This window comes from Empidonax traillii, unplaced genomic scaffold (assembly GCF_003031625.1).
Source record: "Empidonax traillii isolate 1590-97213 ecotype Southwest subspecies unplaced genomic scaffold, ASM303162v1 scaffold62:size2133460, whole genome shotgun sequence".
NCBI classification, from domain to species: domain Eukaryota; kingdom Metazoa; phylum Chordata; class Aves; order Passeriformes; family Tyrannidae; genus Empidonax; species Empidonax traillii.
In genome coordinates, this window is record NW_020955255.1 from 909,858 (window position 1) to 925,664 (window position 15,807).

At 34.2% G+C, this 15,807-nt stretch overlaps 1 protein-coding gene across 9 annotated transcripts in view; it reads right to left on the bottom strand.

The window, feature by feature from the left end:
- PTBP2 (polypyrimidine tract binding protein 2) overlaps positions 1–15,807 on the bottom strand; it is a 49,585-nt gene that overhangs the window by 18,209 nt on the left and 15,569 nt on the right. For 4 of the 9 annotated variants that reach the window (XM_027879933.1, XM_027879929.1, XM_027879926.1 and 1 more), the window contains 5 exons: positions 5,760–5,932; positions 5,252–5,395; positions 2,764–2,778; positions 1,627–1,791; positions 1,440–1,550 (listed from right to left, as the gene is read on the bottom strand). In XM_027879933.1, the coding sequence (XP_027735734.1) occupies positions 1,440–1,550; positions 1,627–1,791; positions 2,764–2,778; positions 5,252–5,395; positions 5,760–5,891 (567 nt within the window). In that variant the 5' untranslated portion in view covers positions 5,892–5,932. Of the gene's footprint in view, positions 1–1,439; positions 1,551–1,626; positions 1,792–2,763; positions 2,779–5,251; positions 5,396–5,759; positions 5,951–15,807 lie in introns of all 9 variants that reach the window. The other 5 variants (XM_027879932.1, XM_027879931.1, XM_027879930.1 and 2 more) reach the window with 2 other exon arrangements.

A 15,807-nucleotide genomic window follows, 5' to 3' on the forward strand; every position in this document is an offset into this window, starting at 1 on the left:
GGATTGCCTTACGGGCTAACGAGCTCCAGCTGCCCGGGGAGGGGCCCCGACCGGGAATCGAACCTGGGTCTCTGCAGTGACAGTGCAGTGTCTTTTCCCCTGGACCATCGGGGGCTCCCTTTTCAGGAGTAGATTATACTAAAATAGATCACCATAATCAAGCTGCAAATCATCTTGTCTCTTCTCTCTCCTTCTCTTTGTTTTCCTCAACAGCATGAAAACTTACACTCCTTTTTTTGAAAAGATCTCATTTTTTAAGATTCCCTGTCCTGATCAGCTCACCAGTTTTTTACTCAATGCCCAGTATTTCATTTGGGGATATGGACAAAAATTACCATCCTCCACCACTTAATGAAGTCTTTATTTCAATATAGTCCTTATTCTTTACAACAGAAAATTAAGTCCATTTTTGCCTTTCCTCTACTAAGAGATATTAATTGCCAACTTAGCCTGAGGTGCGAGCTTTTCGCTTTTGTGAAGTTCTCAGCTATTCTGTCATCTATGGGCAATAAGCACTTTCTATGCTGCCAAGCAACACTTAACCAGCACACAGATTTTAATCAGCCTTCCTCAAACCCAGACTGCATGTGAAGGTTTGAAAATATAAATTAATTCCATTTATCTCTTGAAAATGATAACAATCATAAAAATCTACCCTTTGCCTTTGGTTTGACTTTCCTATTGCCACAAATGTGAACATATCCCATTTAATTAATTAAAAACATCTGGTCTAGATGACATGCTGTTGATCTTTGTCGTAATTTATCCATAGGTTCTCTCCTGCCATAATGAATAAAACCAGTTACTTGTTTCTCCCCTCTCCTACCCAGGATAGGAGAGTTTCCGATAAAACAAAAGCACAATCCTGCTCATCCGTCACTGCAAAGCTTCTTCACAGTCTGGTCACAGCCAAAACTGCCCTCACTCTTCTGGGTACTTATGGTTATAATGGAGTCTAGATTATTTTTTTAGGATACTATAACTAAATACTTTCACAAACCTGTAACTAATCCACAAAGCATAGCTTTGTTTTGATGCTTAGGAGGTATCTACCAACAACAACCCAATGGGCTTACTAAATTTGCTGCTTAGAGTGAATGAATTATGCATCACCAGCTAAATCCCACATTTTTACTTCCAGTTGATATTTTTTTTCCACAATTGCAGTCTTGCATGTTATTTCATCTCTGTGCAGTCTTATTATTTGTTCATACAGATGTATAAAATACTTTAGACACAGTATCTGTAAATAAACTATTGTGTGAAAACACTGATTTCACACAATGTAACAACATGATACAGTAACTCCCAATTATTTTTTAATCTCAAAAAATGCATGTGGTAGAGGTATATGACACATTGTTACTCTGTTACATTAACATTTTACAAATGTTTAGGGTACAGGAATATCTCCAGACTTAAAAGAGAACTATACTTACTTGTTTTGCTTGCTGTGCATTTACTGGATCACCAAACTGCAGTAAAGCTTGAAACTGGTTATTCTTTGTGAATGTGATTATCTTCAATACAGCACCAAATTTAGAGAATATCTGCCAAAAACATCATAAAGTTTTACACATGTGTTTCTCCCAATCATAGCTTAAGTTAAAATGAAATTTGACTTACCTGATGAAGAACATCCAGGGTTACTGGATAGTACATATTGTCAATAATTATTCTAAGTACTGGACTCTGTGCTGGAGTCACTGCACTCTCACTAACAGTGGTCCCACTAATGGGAGCGTTTGTTGCCTGCACAGCCGTCACTGCCTGAAGAACAGCTTGGGCCCGCTTTAAAAAAAAAAATGACAGAAGAGAGATTTTCTTAATATTTCAAGATAATAGCTTGAAGTTAATTAGTAATATTAATATAGTTAACTCCAGAAACATAAAATACTCCACTGATTTAAAACTCAGAGCTACAGACGTAACACAACGTAAGTGCAATGCAGTCTGACTCTGTGAGAAGAGACAACAAAAATGAAAACACCCATTAATCTTTATGTCACAGTAAGGAGGGGCTTCAAATGGCACCAATATCAATCTTTCTAGTAGCAAGCTTATTGTTCTACTAGTAAGGATAAAGGAAGTGAGGATTTTGTAGGTTTCAAGACTCTTTCCTTTAAAGGAAATAAACCCAAATAAACCCGCAAACCAACAAACAAAAAACCCAAATCCTACAGAAACCAGAAGTATCTTAATTTTGAAAAGACTGTATCACAGTTAACATTCTACTGCCATTTTAATTATGTAGAAGGCTCTGACAGAAAGGGAAAATACTAAACTAACACTTCCTAACTTCTCAGTGTTAACACGATGAAATAATACACAAGACTGACAAATGTCAGAAAGTAGGTATCCAAGAGTAAACAAACTGGTGTCTGTTATCTACCCTCTTTTGTAAAAAGAAAAACAAAATCCTCTCCATGTGTGGGGATTTTTTGGTTTTTAAACACAAGCAGGACTTTAGAAATTCAAAGGTAACCACAGGATGATATCACAAGAACACACATCTATGTAACTACTTCCACTGCCAAAGCTGACAGTATCAGAAAGATTAGATGTCTTTTTCTGAGAAAGAAAAAGTGCAGAGAAAAGGATTCCATTTAATACTTTCATTACAGTAGCCTTATGAAGCAAAACAAAACAAAACAAGAGAGACAAGTGAGCATGCCAGGTAAAAATAATAACCACCATATTAACGCATACTGCATATTTTAAAGGTATTAGAGCTACTACACAATTTCATGTCTCACAACTTACATGATACTCCTCATACTGAAACGAATCAATGAATAAGGAAAGTGGGGGGAAAGGAAAAAAAGAAGACCTAGTGAACACAAGTTGGGAAAACAAACTTTACCTCTACATTTAACATCAATTACTGTCACTCTGTGAAAACATCTTTTGATAACACCACTTCTTTTCCCTAACGTATGAAACACACAACTTTCAAGCTGCCCAGATAGTTGGCTGAGTTGCATAATTACTTTCTACTCTTTCTATAAGCACAGAAACACATATGAAATAAAACACACTCTTAAGATGACTTGAAAAGTTTAGACTGTATAAGCCATGGAACCAAAGCTTGTGAAGTGAATTTTAACATAAGACCCTTGTTAGCACTACCTATGCTTATACACTACATTTCATTCCACTAAAATCAATGTGAATACATAAAGGAATATAGGACTTAACAGTGGTAAATTATGAGTATTTTGTGAAACAAGTTAAAAATAACAACAAAAATAACATAATATATAAATAGCCTATTTGAAGACATGCAAGTAGTACGCAAAGTTTTTCTTTATTTTTACAAAATTGAATGTAATTTTAAAAGATTAGATATACCATTTAAAGTATAGTATTTATTTCTAAATGCTGCAATGTCTATGCAGGACTAAACCCATGCATTTATGACAGAAGGATGATTAAAGAGATCTACAGTTACAGTGGTCATTCTATTCTCAATTCTCCTGAGTCTATAAACTGCACAAAATAAAGCAAAAGATATTTGTTTTATATCTGAGTTTAAATATTCCTCTTGGTGTTTTGATGTCTCACAGGAAAAGGATTTTCACAGAATTACAAACTGAAACGAAGACTTCAATTGTCCCTTTTGAATCTGTTTATTCAGAACCAACTCATTCTGAGCATTTAAGTAAAAATACTCTCCAAAGCTATTATTACCAAGAAGTTTAGAATAGCACAGCTTAATGGAACCTTTCCAGCCTGGCTGTTTAAAGGTCTGGCTGTTTAAAGTACCCCTTGGTTAAACAGGGTTTTTTCTATCTTCTTTATAAATAAGGGATCTGCACCTTTCTCTAATTTTTTATCCTATCTTTCTAGTTACACATACTAACATTCTGTCTTCTTAAACCCTGCCTGAACATCCAGAAAAAAACAATTTTAAAATGAATCTGAGTTGAAGAGAAAGCCTTCAAATACAGATCCATCTTATACATTACAGAATGCCTTGTGAGATACTAGAATACTTACTGCCAAGTACTCATTTACATAATTTAGTTCTAAATTAAACTTAGTTTTAAGTTCCCAAAGACTAAGAATATATGTTAAGACTGGGTATTGATATGTATGGTGGCATAAAAGCTGCTGAAAAGTCAGCACATCCTATAGATTGGAAAGGTGAATCTGTGGAGTACAAAACCAGTATTAGGAGAGAAGGCAGAGGACAGTGTAAGAGAACATTGCTTAGGGAATATGTCCATCCACTGTATGTGCAGACAGAATTCATCCTCTACTCTCCTTTGTCAAAAGTAAATGAGGGTATTTATTTTTCTTTGTAACTGACAGTTGCTGGGGTGAGGATTCTCAATTTTTAAAAAGCACTTTTAGCAGATAATCAAAAGATTCTAAGGAACAGGAATGTTTACAAAGATCAACAGGAAAATCAACACTATACTTGATCTGAAACAAAAAGTCTTTCAATAGATTACCCTGAAATTGTTTTCAAGGCAACAGCTATAACTTTACTTTTTATGTGTCCTAAGAGGAAACACAATTAACAGAAACTGTAACTTGGCACTTATATTGTTTTTGTATCATCAAAAATGCAACACAAAAAATTAATCTTAAAATAACCATCTGATTTGTGGTAAGTTGAGTGCCTTTTATCTCTCAATAGTTTGTACAAAATGGTCACTATGTTACTTTTTCTAATTCTCATGTTCTACTAAAACCAGACATATGTATCTATATTTATTGTGAAATTGGTCCTGAGCAAAATATTTTTTGTTACTAAGTACATCTGTCTCTAGAGCAATCATTATGGTATTCTTCCTCTGGGGCAGCAGATCACATAAGCTGAGGTTACCAGTGCTACTGGAGTGATCATTCGAAGCACTGGAATGTAGGCATTGGCATTAGCCATTACCACTGGAGAAATTCAAATCAGCATTGGAATCTCAGATATCAGAACTAGAAAGTTAATTTTATTATCCTACAGTCTCTAAACTAAGGCAATAACTCTGAAGTTATTTAAAGGTAAAACACACCTCAGAATCTTTATACTTCAAGGAAAAATTAAGAAAATTCATCATAATGGAAAGATCACAGAGAAAGTAAAACTCCTTCAGTGTCACAAAATGGAATGATCACAGGTAAGACTACAGTAGTGTTAGAATGTGAGCAAAACCAAATGATTTAAACATACACCACATGAGCCAAGAACACATGCCATGCCTCATCCTCTACTGCGTGCATTTGTAATACTACTGAACAGTGAATGTACCTGGTTAAGTGTGTTATCAGTCTTTAATTCTTTATGATTGGAATACTGGATATAAATAGGTTGGTTACGAAGATGAGGTGTCACAGCAGAGTAGTAATTAACCATAGTGATAGCTGCCTCTTCTGTAGCAAGTTCCAAAAATGCCTGTAATTAAAACAGTTAACTTTCAGTATTTACAAAGCAGACAGCATATAAAAAAACAGAGTTTGATAACACATATATACCAACGTTATCTGCTAAGCTACTTGATTTCCAAAACTTAATTTGTGAAGACCCAGGGATAAGTACTTATCTTACAGCTAACCTTTTGCTTTAGGTAGCTGTCAACCCTTCCCTTGTTCCCCAAAATTTACTAAAAATTGGTGTAAATTCATTAAAAAACTGAAAGGAACAAAAGCTCATCTTTTTCTTTAATGCTTACTATTATATGACTTATTTCAACAGCATTTTAACAATATTAAAAGACTTAAAAGAAACACTTATTAAAAGACAGAAAGCAACAAATTACCTGATTTTTTCCTTTCAGCATCAGAATGTTGGTTACTTTACCAAAGGGTAAACCTAAAGCAATAACTTCTGTTTCTGTCACTTCCCCAGGCAATTTCCTGATATGAAGAACACGAGAAGGAGCCCCATCCATTTTATCATCACTTTTGAATTTCTTGTTGTCATTACCATTAGCTGAAAGACATATTCAGACTGTATTTGAAAAGCTTACTGATATTTTTAGTTCTTTATTAAAAATGCTTTTAATTATGAACATGAAATTATAAGTAAGCCATCTCTTTATTTGGTCTAAATAAAATTCAAGGGTTCAGAACAAATTCTGTAGAGATAAATATTAGTTTCATGAAAGGTGGTCTGTGCGAGACTAATTTAGCCCTCTGTAATAACTCATTTTCCAAATAAGACAAAAACCACAGTAAAACCCTCACTTTCACTGAAGCAATATATACAATGCCATGTAAGAACCTAAATTGTGACTCAAAAGGGCTCACATAAGTAATTTAAAGTACATTAAAAAAATCCAGTTAGTGGTTACCCATAATTATTTGAAAGACAAAAAATGGTGGTGAATAGCTGATAGAAGACATGCTAAAGTGAAGTTTTTTTAAGAATGCTTGCACTAAGGAACTGGATAGAAAAAGCAGAAGAGTATCAAAGCAAGACAGTAAGCCATTATTAACAGCGGGAAGGATAACACTGAAGCAACGTGATGACCCAGACAATTGACATCGCAAAAGTATGATGAAATCCACAATTTAAGGACAAACTAGAAAAGAACTACTAGCTTACTCACAGAAAAAGAAAAACCAATGAACACGATGCTGCCAACACAGACGGGGGAGTGGAGAAAGAGCCAGATAAGATTTTTCTACCAGAATCAGGGAAGCATTAATACCAGTGTACAAAGCACCAGAAAGACACTATTTGGAATACTGCCCAGAATTCTTACACAGAATTCCAGCAAAATTCCACATTGAGTTCCTTTTTCTTGAACATATCTAATACATAGCTAGTCAGTTGGATGGAAGAAGTCTGAACGCAAGCCAGAAAAAAATTATGTACTTTGGTTAAAAATATGCTAGTGGAGTAAGCATAGGAGAGTCAAGGTAAAGAAGAACAGTGTCATACGATATACAGATATAAATGAATTAATCAGCCACATCTGGATATGAGCAAAGCAAGTGCTAAGACTTCCTTTCCTCTACTTTTGGATATAAAAAGTGCAATATATTTAGATTTATCTAAATATAAAAGTCAAGATACTTTCTTAGTTAAAAATATTATACCTTCGAGGCAAGGTCATGCTTTGCTTATATACTCCCACTCTGTATCACTACCTCCTTTCCCACCAAAAAAAAATTTCTACAACTAAGCTTTTTAAAAAGTTCTTGCACTGTAGAACACTAAGCATTTTCCAACTTATTACAGCGGAAAAAACAAACAAACAAACAAACAAACAAACCACAAAAACAAAACAACCAACCAACAAACAAAAACTCACACCAAAACAAAAAAAAAAAAACCCTAGTGACATTTTAAACTGGTTGAAATTCAGCTACTGGTATCTCCAACTGAGAGTGCTAGAAGGGGTCAAATCCATGCATCAAGTATGTACTTTGTTTTGGTCTGCTGCACAGAAAGACAAATCTTGATGGAACACAGAAGAGTAAAATTTCAAAAATACACACTGAACTAGGATGTCAAGTCTATCCTTAGTCTGCACAAGGCTCTAAAGTATCATTTTAGAAAACACTGTGAGACTGAGCTTCCAGGTAGCCAGATTTTAACTCTTCAGTATTATACAATATAAACGCTTTATTTCAAAGGGACAGGTAGTCAAAGTTTGTGGAAATTACTTTTATTTTTCACCTGAGGCTCATCATGCAATAATCCTCCCTCGTTATCAATTTAAATTTCTAGTTTAAAAAAAAAAAAAGAAACAAGGTGAAGTGTGATAGGCTGGACAATGCACTACCAACAAACTTGCAAAGAGTAAAAGAATTACAGTGATAATAAAACTGCATGTCCAATGCCCTTCCTACTTTAGTTTTTTGAATAATTTCAACTCATTACGAGTTTCAAAAATTAAGTATGAAACATTAACAATAAGAAATGAGAGAATGAAAATAAAGTTTTTTAAATTAAAGCATTTTCTGAAACTGATTAAGAAACTTCTGGTTTTATTACACCATCAGAAAAATATACACCGTGAATGCTCAGATCACTGCTTAGAGAGCTGTTTTGTCTTTTGTGTGGTTTTCAACATACAACTTTGACATATTAACTTTTCCACAGCAAGAATAATTCCAAGAATTATTTTTTAAACAAAAGCTTTAATTTGAATTAGGTTTTAGGAAGTCCCAGCATTTTTAGTAGAAGTATCACTGCCTAATACATAAACACACATACATATGTATATGAAATGTTCCTTTAAGAATCATCTAACACAATGATTTAATAATTATTTTATTATCCAAATTGACTGATTTTCCATCTATTAGCATTGCTATTTAATATTGGCATTTTAGAGTTATTCAACTTTTGTAGCAGTAGGTTTAAAGTTTAAATAAATATTTTTTGTACTAAATATCTTTTCCTAAAGAGCAGTTAACAGATTTAACTCATGTATACAAATCTTACACAATTTTATCTTTTCAACTGTCTTAAACATCTACTAAACTATTCCTTAAACGTTTTTTACTTACTGTAAAAAAGTCCCTGAAGATAAGTGCCTGTGCAAAAATGTCTATGTGAAAAAGCACATAAATATATTAAAGTAGTACACACAAAAAGATACAGAATTAGGCACTTAGGAATGTACAGCAATGAGATAAATGGAGTGTGGAAGGGAAACGATAGGGGGGACTGGCAACAAGCATTCTCCATGCTGTGTAATTGCCCAAAGAAAGTTTTTAGCAGTTGGGCAAGTAACCATGACAAAAGCTGGTTATTACTTTTTGGCAGGAGAGCGTATCTTGTACAATGAAAGCTGAACTGGTAACATGCAGGGAAAAAAAGAAGCCCACGATCTTAAAGTAAAATTCATGCCAAATTCAACAGTGGATTTTGGAAGCCAGAAGAAATTAACACATCGGTTGTTGAAAGCAAAGAGAACATGTACTACTTCTACTTTAGATTATTCATTCAGCATAGCCTAACACTAATGTACTGTTTCAGTAATGGCAGTAATAAAGTGTGTGTCGTATACTAAATATGCATGCACATACACGAGTGAATTTTTCCTAACATTCCTGGAACAAACTAAATTTAGCTCTTAGAAGAGTTATTGAGAGTTTCTGGCACTGTATGAAACCTTTCTCCTTAACTGTAGTCTCTTATTTATCATTATAAATGGTACTTCTCAGCTGAAGACACATCATTAAACTGCACTTGTGAATAGAAAACCACATTTCCAACATGGGAACACAACTTGTTCAGAGCCACTGAAAGGTGAATTCAACTACTGTTAAAACAATTTAATTCCTCTAACAGTTGTATTGGCATAATCAGTGTACATAAAGGTTAAGAGGTAAGTCAAGAGGAACAAGGTACTCGAGGAATAACACTGTCTTTTAGTAGAAATGGACTCTATGGCTAAGCAAGCAACCTGGATGATTCTTCCCTATACAGCAGTTAAAACAAAATTGCTGAAACCTATGGGGAGGTCAAGGTATGTTGTCAGAAGAAACCTCACAAGGTGACTAATAACTATAGCTGAGAAAGTGCTATTAAACTGGAAGCTTATTGGCATGTCGTTATTTCATCATGTAGTTTGGTTTTCATCAGACTTGAATACTCTGATGCAATTCAAACACCTTGTGCTAACACTTTAACAAATATAAATATCCACTGAAAAAGCACCATGTTGCAATATTAGGGGGAAAAAAAGTTCTAAAAAGATCACAGTGGAAATGGCTAAAATGCAGTCTTAGTTAATTTGCTAATCAAGTTACAGCCTTAAATATATAGTTAAAAAAAAGAAAAATCCAAAAATCAGAACCATAACCCTGAACCATAGAAACATTTCAGTTAGAGAAGACCTTTAAGATCGAGTCCAACCAATAATCCTGCACTGCCAAGTTGTACTGAACCATGTCCTCAAGCACCATACCTACATATCTTTTAAATACCTTCAGAGATGGTTATAATTCAGACTGCCAAAACCCCTCCATGTTCTGTAACAACCTTTGTACTGATCAAGTCCTCCAGCTCTCTACTAAGGAGAAGAAAAATGCAGTTTTCAGGTGACATCAGGTGTCTACTTCTACACAAAATCTTATCTCTACTAATGCCATTCAAAGCATTATTCTCCCATATAAACAGGATACTACAGTTTAAATATAATTGATATATAAGCCACATCCCTGCCGAAAACAGTTCTTTCAATTCAGCATAAATCAGCTCGTTGGAATGGAATGCTTAGTTGCTGACAAAGCCTATAAATGGCTACGATCTGAGCAACTTCGGTCCTGGCATTTTCAGTTAGAAACTCCTGTTTTACTAAACACAGAAATAGGAACCTCTACAAAAAAGCAACAGAATGAACTGCACTATACACAAGGCATATTGTAAGTCCAAGTCATTCAGTCAAGCTATGAAGATTCAACGCACCCAAGCACTTTTTCCAGAAAAACTGATCTTCAGATTCAGTATAACTGCTAGCAAAGACTGAACAGCTTACTTCCTGATGATAACTATTTTCAAAAAAATATTTTTCATAGAATTTCATCCTAGAGGAGTTTCTCTGCACACATTTCTTTTATTTTTTGAGAAATATACAAATAACACCTAAAAGTTCTGAGATCTCTATTTTAGGTGCTTTATTTTAGGCCTTCCTGGAACACTTATTTTGTTGTCCAGTACAATCAGTTTGTACGTATTAAAGACTAGAAGCTTACTAACTGCAGTATTAATTGCTGTTGCTAATGTAGAAAGTACTTCTTGTTTCACCTTGGCTAAATATATGAAATTTAAGGTTATCACCAAGTAGAACACATACCACGACAGGAAATAAGTGACTAAGAGAAAGGCAACAGAATTATGAAGATATCTAGTTTACAGTTGTGGGTTAGGTTATGGACAGAAATATTAAATGTTTCACTGGCTACCAAACACAATAATCTGTCTCAAACAACCAGCTACTGAAACTGTAGATAATTACAAATTGAGAGGGTATAACACAGACCATGTGGTTTCATTTCTGGAAGGTACTTTCCTTAAATAAATGCGCCTGGCCCTGATGTAACTGATAAAATGTAGGGAAAGGAGACCTGTTGTCTAATCCAGTAACAAACTTCTCCACAAGTGCCAACAGGTTCCCAAAACTAAAAAACAGGATCTTTGTTTTAGTACACAAATCTCCAAAAGCTCAAATTAAAGACAAAATCTGGAATTTAAAATGTTTGAAAGAACAAAAAAGGAGATACTATGCTCAAAAATAAGGTAGAGACACATAGAATATGAAATTGTCTTATGTCTGCATTTGTTAATCATAAAATTAAAGATTACATGTTCAGCGTTAATTATGCTTGTTTGGTTGGAGGGGTTTTTGTTGTTGACCATGGACATGGGCCATTTGCATATTAAAATCTTGACCAATCAAAATAAAACTGTCTTCTAGTATGAAGAATATTGCTTAACAAGAATATGAGCTTAAAAAAAGAAACAAGGCAAAACAATTAAAAAAATGTAACTACACAGTTTTGATCTGGCATATCTGCACAGAGCTGCACCTCTATTTCAAAATCCACTGAGCACTGTGTTTTCTACGTAACTATGATAACATATCTACAATATGATATAGTGGCTGTTCAATGTTGCACAGTCTAAAACTAATGCACTTCAATTTACCCCTTAAAAATACATAAAAATACTACAGCTAGAGTAAAACCCAGCTGAAGTGGAACAACAATGAATTACCATGGCATAGTGATGCAGATGGAAGTTACCTAAATTAATAATAATAGACACATTTAATTTCTCCCATTCTGAGGTTCTTTTATTTTCTGTTTCTTAATTTACAAAAAGATTATATTGTTCAGACATTCAGAACATTAAAATGTAGTTCATCCACATGCATATCTGTAGAAAAACATAAATTATATTATGAAATTATTATACTTTCCAATCACATGTGCTGTACTTCAAATCTTTCCAATTATTATTAACTGTAATCAATTTACAAACTTCAGAAGTAAATTATCTATGTTTAGGTATCATTAATGTTAACTAATAACCAATTTTGCTTAATGTGCTGTCAAAAAATGGCACATCTATGTTTATTCCCCAAGTTAAACACAGCACTTGAAATATTATTAGCTTGTATGCCTCAGTGCTAAGTATTCTGTTAATACAATGAATTACCTACCAAAGTCACTGCTAACATTCCCTACTAATTAAGCAAAAACAAGATCAAGATTAATAGTATCATTTAAAGCTCCAGGAGTTTGGTGAGCTCAGTTGCAAAAGGATTTTTGTAATGTTTCTACTGATTTACCTTAAACACACAAACGTGAACAATGAAATTGGTGGCAGTTGTAACAAGAAAACCTGCCAATTCTTCTGCTTCAATCCCTTGTCTTTGACAAGCCAATTTTCACAGAACTATTATTAACATCTTTTACTTTGTGTCTACATCCCTTAAAAACATTATATTTATAGTTCATGGCAAGAGCACCTTCATACAGGTAACTGTTCCTAGAACTTCCATTAAGCACTACTCCATCTGAACAGCAAAAGCCTCACAAGAAGTTCAGCAAAAAAGCAATCCATTACAGACGAAACACCTTTCCTAGTTCTTAGGAGGGACTTTTTTCTTCAATTTAAAAGCTGCAGAATAAACAACTGCAGTTATGTATTTACTGAGCATACAACACTGAAAGGTAAAAAAAGTTATTTATGTACAATCATTTTCAATGTGCATTACTAATGTCTTCAAGAACATCTAGAGTCAAAAATGTTTTTTAAATATCCTGGTTTCAGCTCTGGTTTCTCAGAACCTGTTACCAAATCATTTTGTAACGTTTACCTAAATAGCCTTTCCAGTCACTGTGCACCAACATGAAAAAAATTTATGAGAAGGTTATGCTCTACAAAGAGATCAGAATCAAGCAAGATGGTGACAGAAAATACAAACAAAGTTTAAAACTATTTTTCAGAAAAGCTAAAGGAAAACACTAGTAGTAGAAGGCCTGTGGTTGTGACAATACAACTTCAATATGTTAGTGTCAACTAGTGTCAAAAAGGTCAGAAACTTAAACATCCAACATAAAAAAAGAAATTAGAAAATCTAAGATATTTGCTGACCTGAAACTTTACAGGCTGTCCTCCCTTGCTACAAATTCTAATATAGTAGATGGGATCCTTCCCTCAAAGTTTACAGACTGCTGTTCTGCCATACTATTCAAACCAGTTTAGGAAAAAAATTATTTTTTCTATATTTAAATACAAATGCTTATCTGAAACTTTACAATTCCACAATGATAGGAATCAAATGTTCAGGAGATGCAACGGTTCTGAATTAAGCGGTAAAAGAACTCACACAGGAGTCACACTCATGGCAGCCTAACCTTCTTTTAAGGCTGCTCTATACAGAAGGCACAGAAGGTACCTAAGAGAGTAACTTCACATGTAATGAATGTTAATACAACACATTGTCAATCTCCTCTCACCTGTACAGTCTTGAAGGTGGATACTGATGACACAACTGCTCAGGAAATGCCCAAGGATAAGGTCTTGGATTTTGAGCCATGTTCAACATGGTAGACTTTTCCTTTATTTCATATTGTTTATTAAATTACGAGTGCTTCAAATAACCAGTAAGAATGCAAATCAAATCTTTTTCCACCAATTTCACACATTTCTTTCACAAAAAGGATTCATATGTAATACTCTCTATAGGGCAGAGAAACCATTCCTTTTTCATGGCATTCACTAGGAGAAAATTAAGACTAAGAGTATTCATAAAAGCATTAAAGTATTATTACAGTATTCCAACTGAATGGCAGCTGAATACAAAAAAACCACTAATAGAACAGTTACCATGATAAAAGGGTAGGAAGTTGACTTGTAAAAACTCATCTTCAGTCTCACCCATAATGACACAGCCCTCAGTTCTACCAAAAACACACTTTCATGAAAAGTTACTTTGTTTTATAACTTAAGCATTTTGGTTTAGGTTAATGTTTCTATAGAACAAATTTAGAAAGAAATGAGGCTATGATTGACAAGGTTTTGCTCCAAGTTCAGGCCTGCTAGAGCACTACTAACAACTGTTTTTTTGATTGTGTATGCTTTTACCAATGAAGTTCAGAGGATTACAGAAAAACTGAGTTTCCATTTCAGATCTACTTACTTCTGAGTTTATAATCTGAACTTGTAAACTGTGCGAGTCTGGAAAAAGTACTTCCAAGTTCACAGTAAGCAAGACAGCTGTGGGAGGATATATTCAGAAATAATACTGAACTGTGGTTTTATCCTACTCTTTAGGCATTTTTATGCTATTTAAAAAAGGCAGGTAGAAATAAAATTTGAATACAATAACAAGTAACTCAAAAAAAAAAAAATCTCCAAACAAACTAGCCCCCTTTACACTGACCACGATGGAGAATGATTTAAATTACAGAACTGCATTCAGAGTGTGGGTTTTTGTTTGTTTGGGATTATTTTTCCACAACCTCCCTTATGTATTACTCTTCTTATACGAAACCTTTTACAACAGGCAACTGCTACTATAGAAGCCAGGTCACTGCCCTGACCACTCCTGCTTGCTAATGAGATAGTTTCTTGAGAAGTCACTTATGGTTCTGGATGCAAAAACAAAAAACAAGCAAACAAAACCAACTAAACAAAACACACACACAAAAAAAGTATCAGAAACAAAAACACAAAACACACATACAACAAAAACTCTCAAGAATAAAACCCAAACCCTAAATAAGTTTAAAATGGGTAGAAATAAAAACAAGATGTGAATGAACATCTGTATTTGTTAAATACATCAGACTCCCAAGTTAACCTCATGGGATCAAAACAGCCTTTCCCATTTTAAGAACTTTTCACGAAGAGAAAAATTTCTATGTAAAGGTTGCTTAGACAAGCTTCTGTACTTTTTCTTCTGAAAACTCAAAATTATAATAATTATTACTTCAATTATTTTCCTTTACTCTTATTTCCTTTGATAAATTAAGCTCACATTTAGTTTTCCTGAACCAAAAGTTTTTCTGAAAATATATATGGAAAATTTCATAACAATTTTGAACTTTGTCCTGGTAACAGTGCTCTTCCTCCCCCTCCCATTGCCCAAATCCAAACTCTCAAATATACAGTTTGAACTCCTTTTCATCCTAGCTTCTCATTTAAGTTAAGAAAATTCTTGACGCACTAATTAATATCTGGAACTGCAGAGACAGTAAGAAAATGAAAACAAGAGAGACCTCTTTCAGAACCAGAAGAAAGCAAGAAAAATAAATGTTCTGTGCTTCATAATGGCTATGAATGCACTACACTGCACTTTTTATCTATTCCACAGTAAAGAATTATCACCTTTTCACCTCTGATTACAGAACTGCCAATGGAAGTGGTTCTCTTCTTTCTCCCAACACTGCACTTAGTTTAACAACTGTGCAATCCCATGACTGATCAGTAAACTGCTCCAAGGGAAAACTTTATTTTGTTAGTATAGTAAAATGGTGGATTAGTTTATTCTACAAGTGTAGCAGAAGAGAGTGTAGCAGAAACATATGAAGTTCGGTGGGGTTTTTTTCTGCTTGTGCTAAGGATGTAGGATGAGAAACCACAGAGCTACCCATTCTGGCAACAGCTGCCACCACAGCACCCTGAATATAACAGGAAATTACACCCTGAATACCAATCTCTTACTAATAGATTAAATGGAAAGAGTCTGCTACTAAAATCAGTGATTATAGTGCTCAGCACATAAATACAGAAAATCAGGCACAGTAAAGAAGTGAACCAGGCAACTAATTGGAGAGCCCAGCAACCCTCTGATACCATGAATCAATTCCTCCTCATCTCTAAGGAAAAAACAA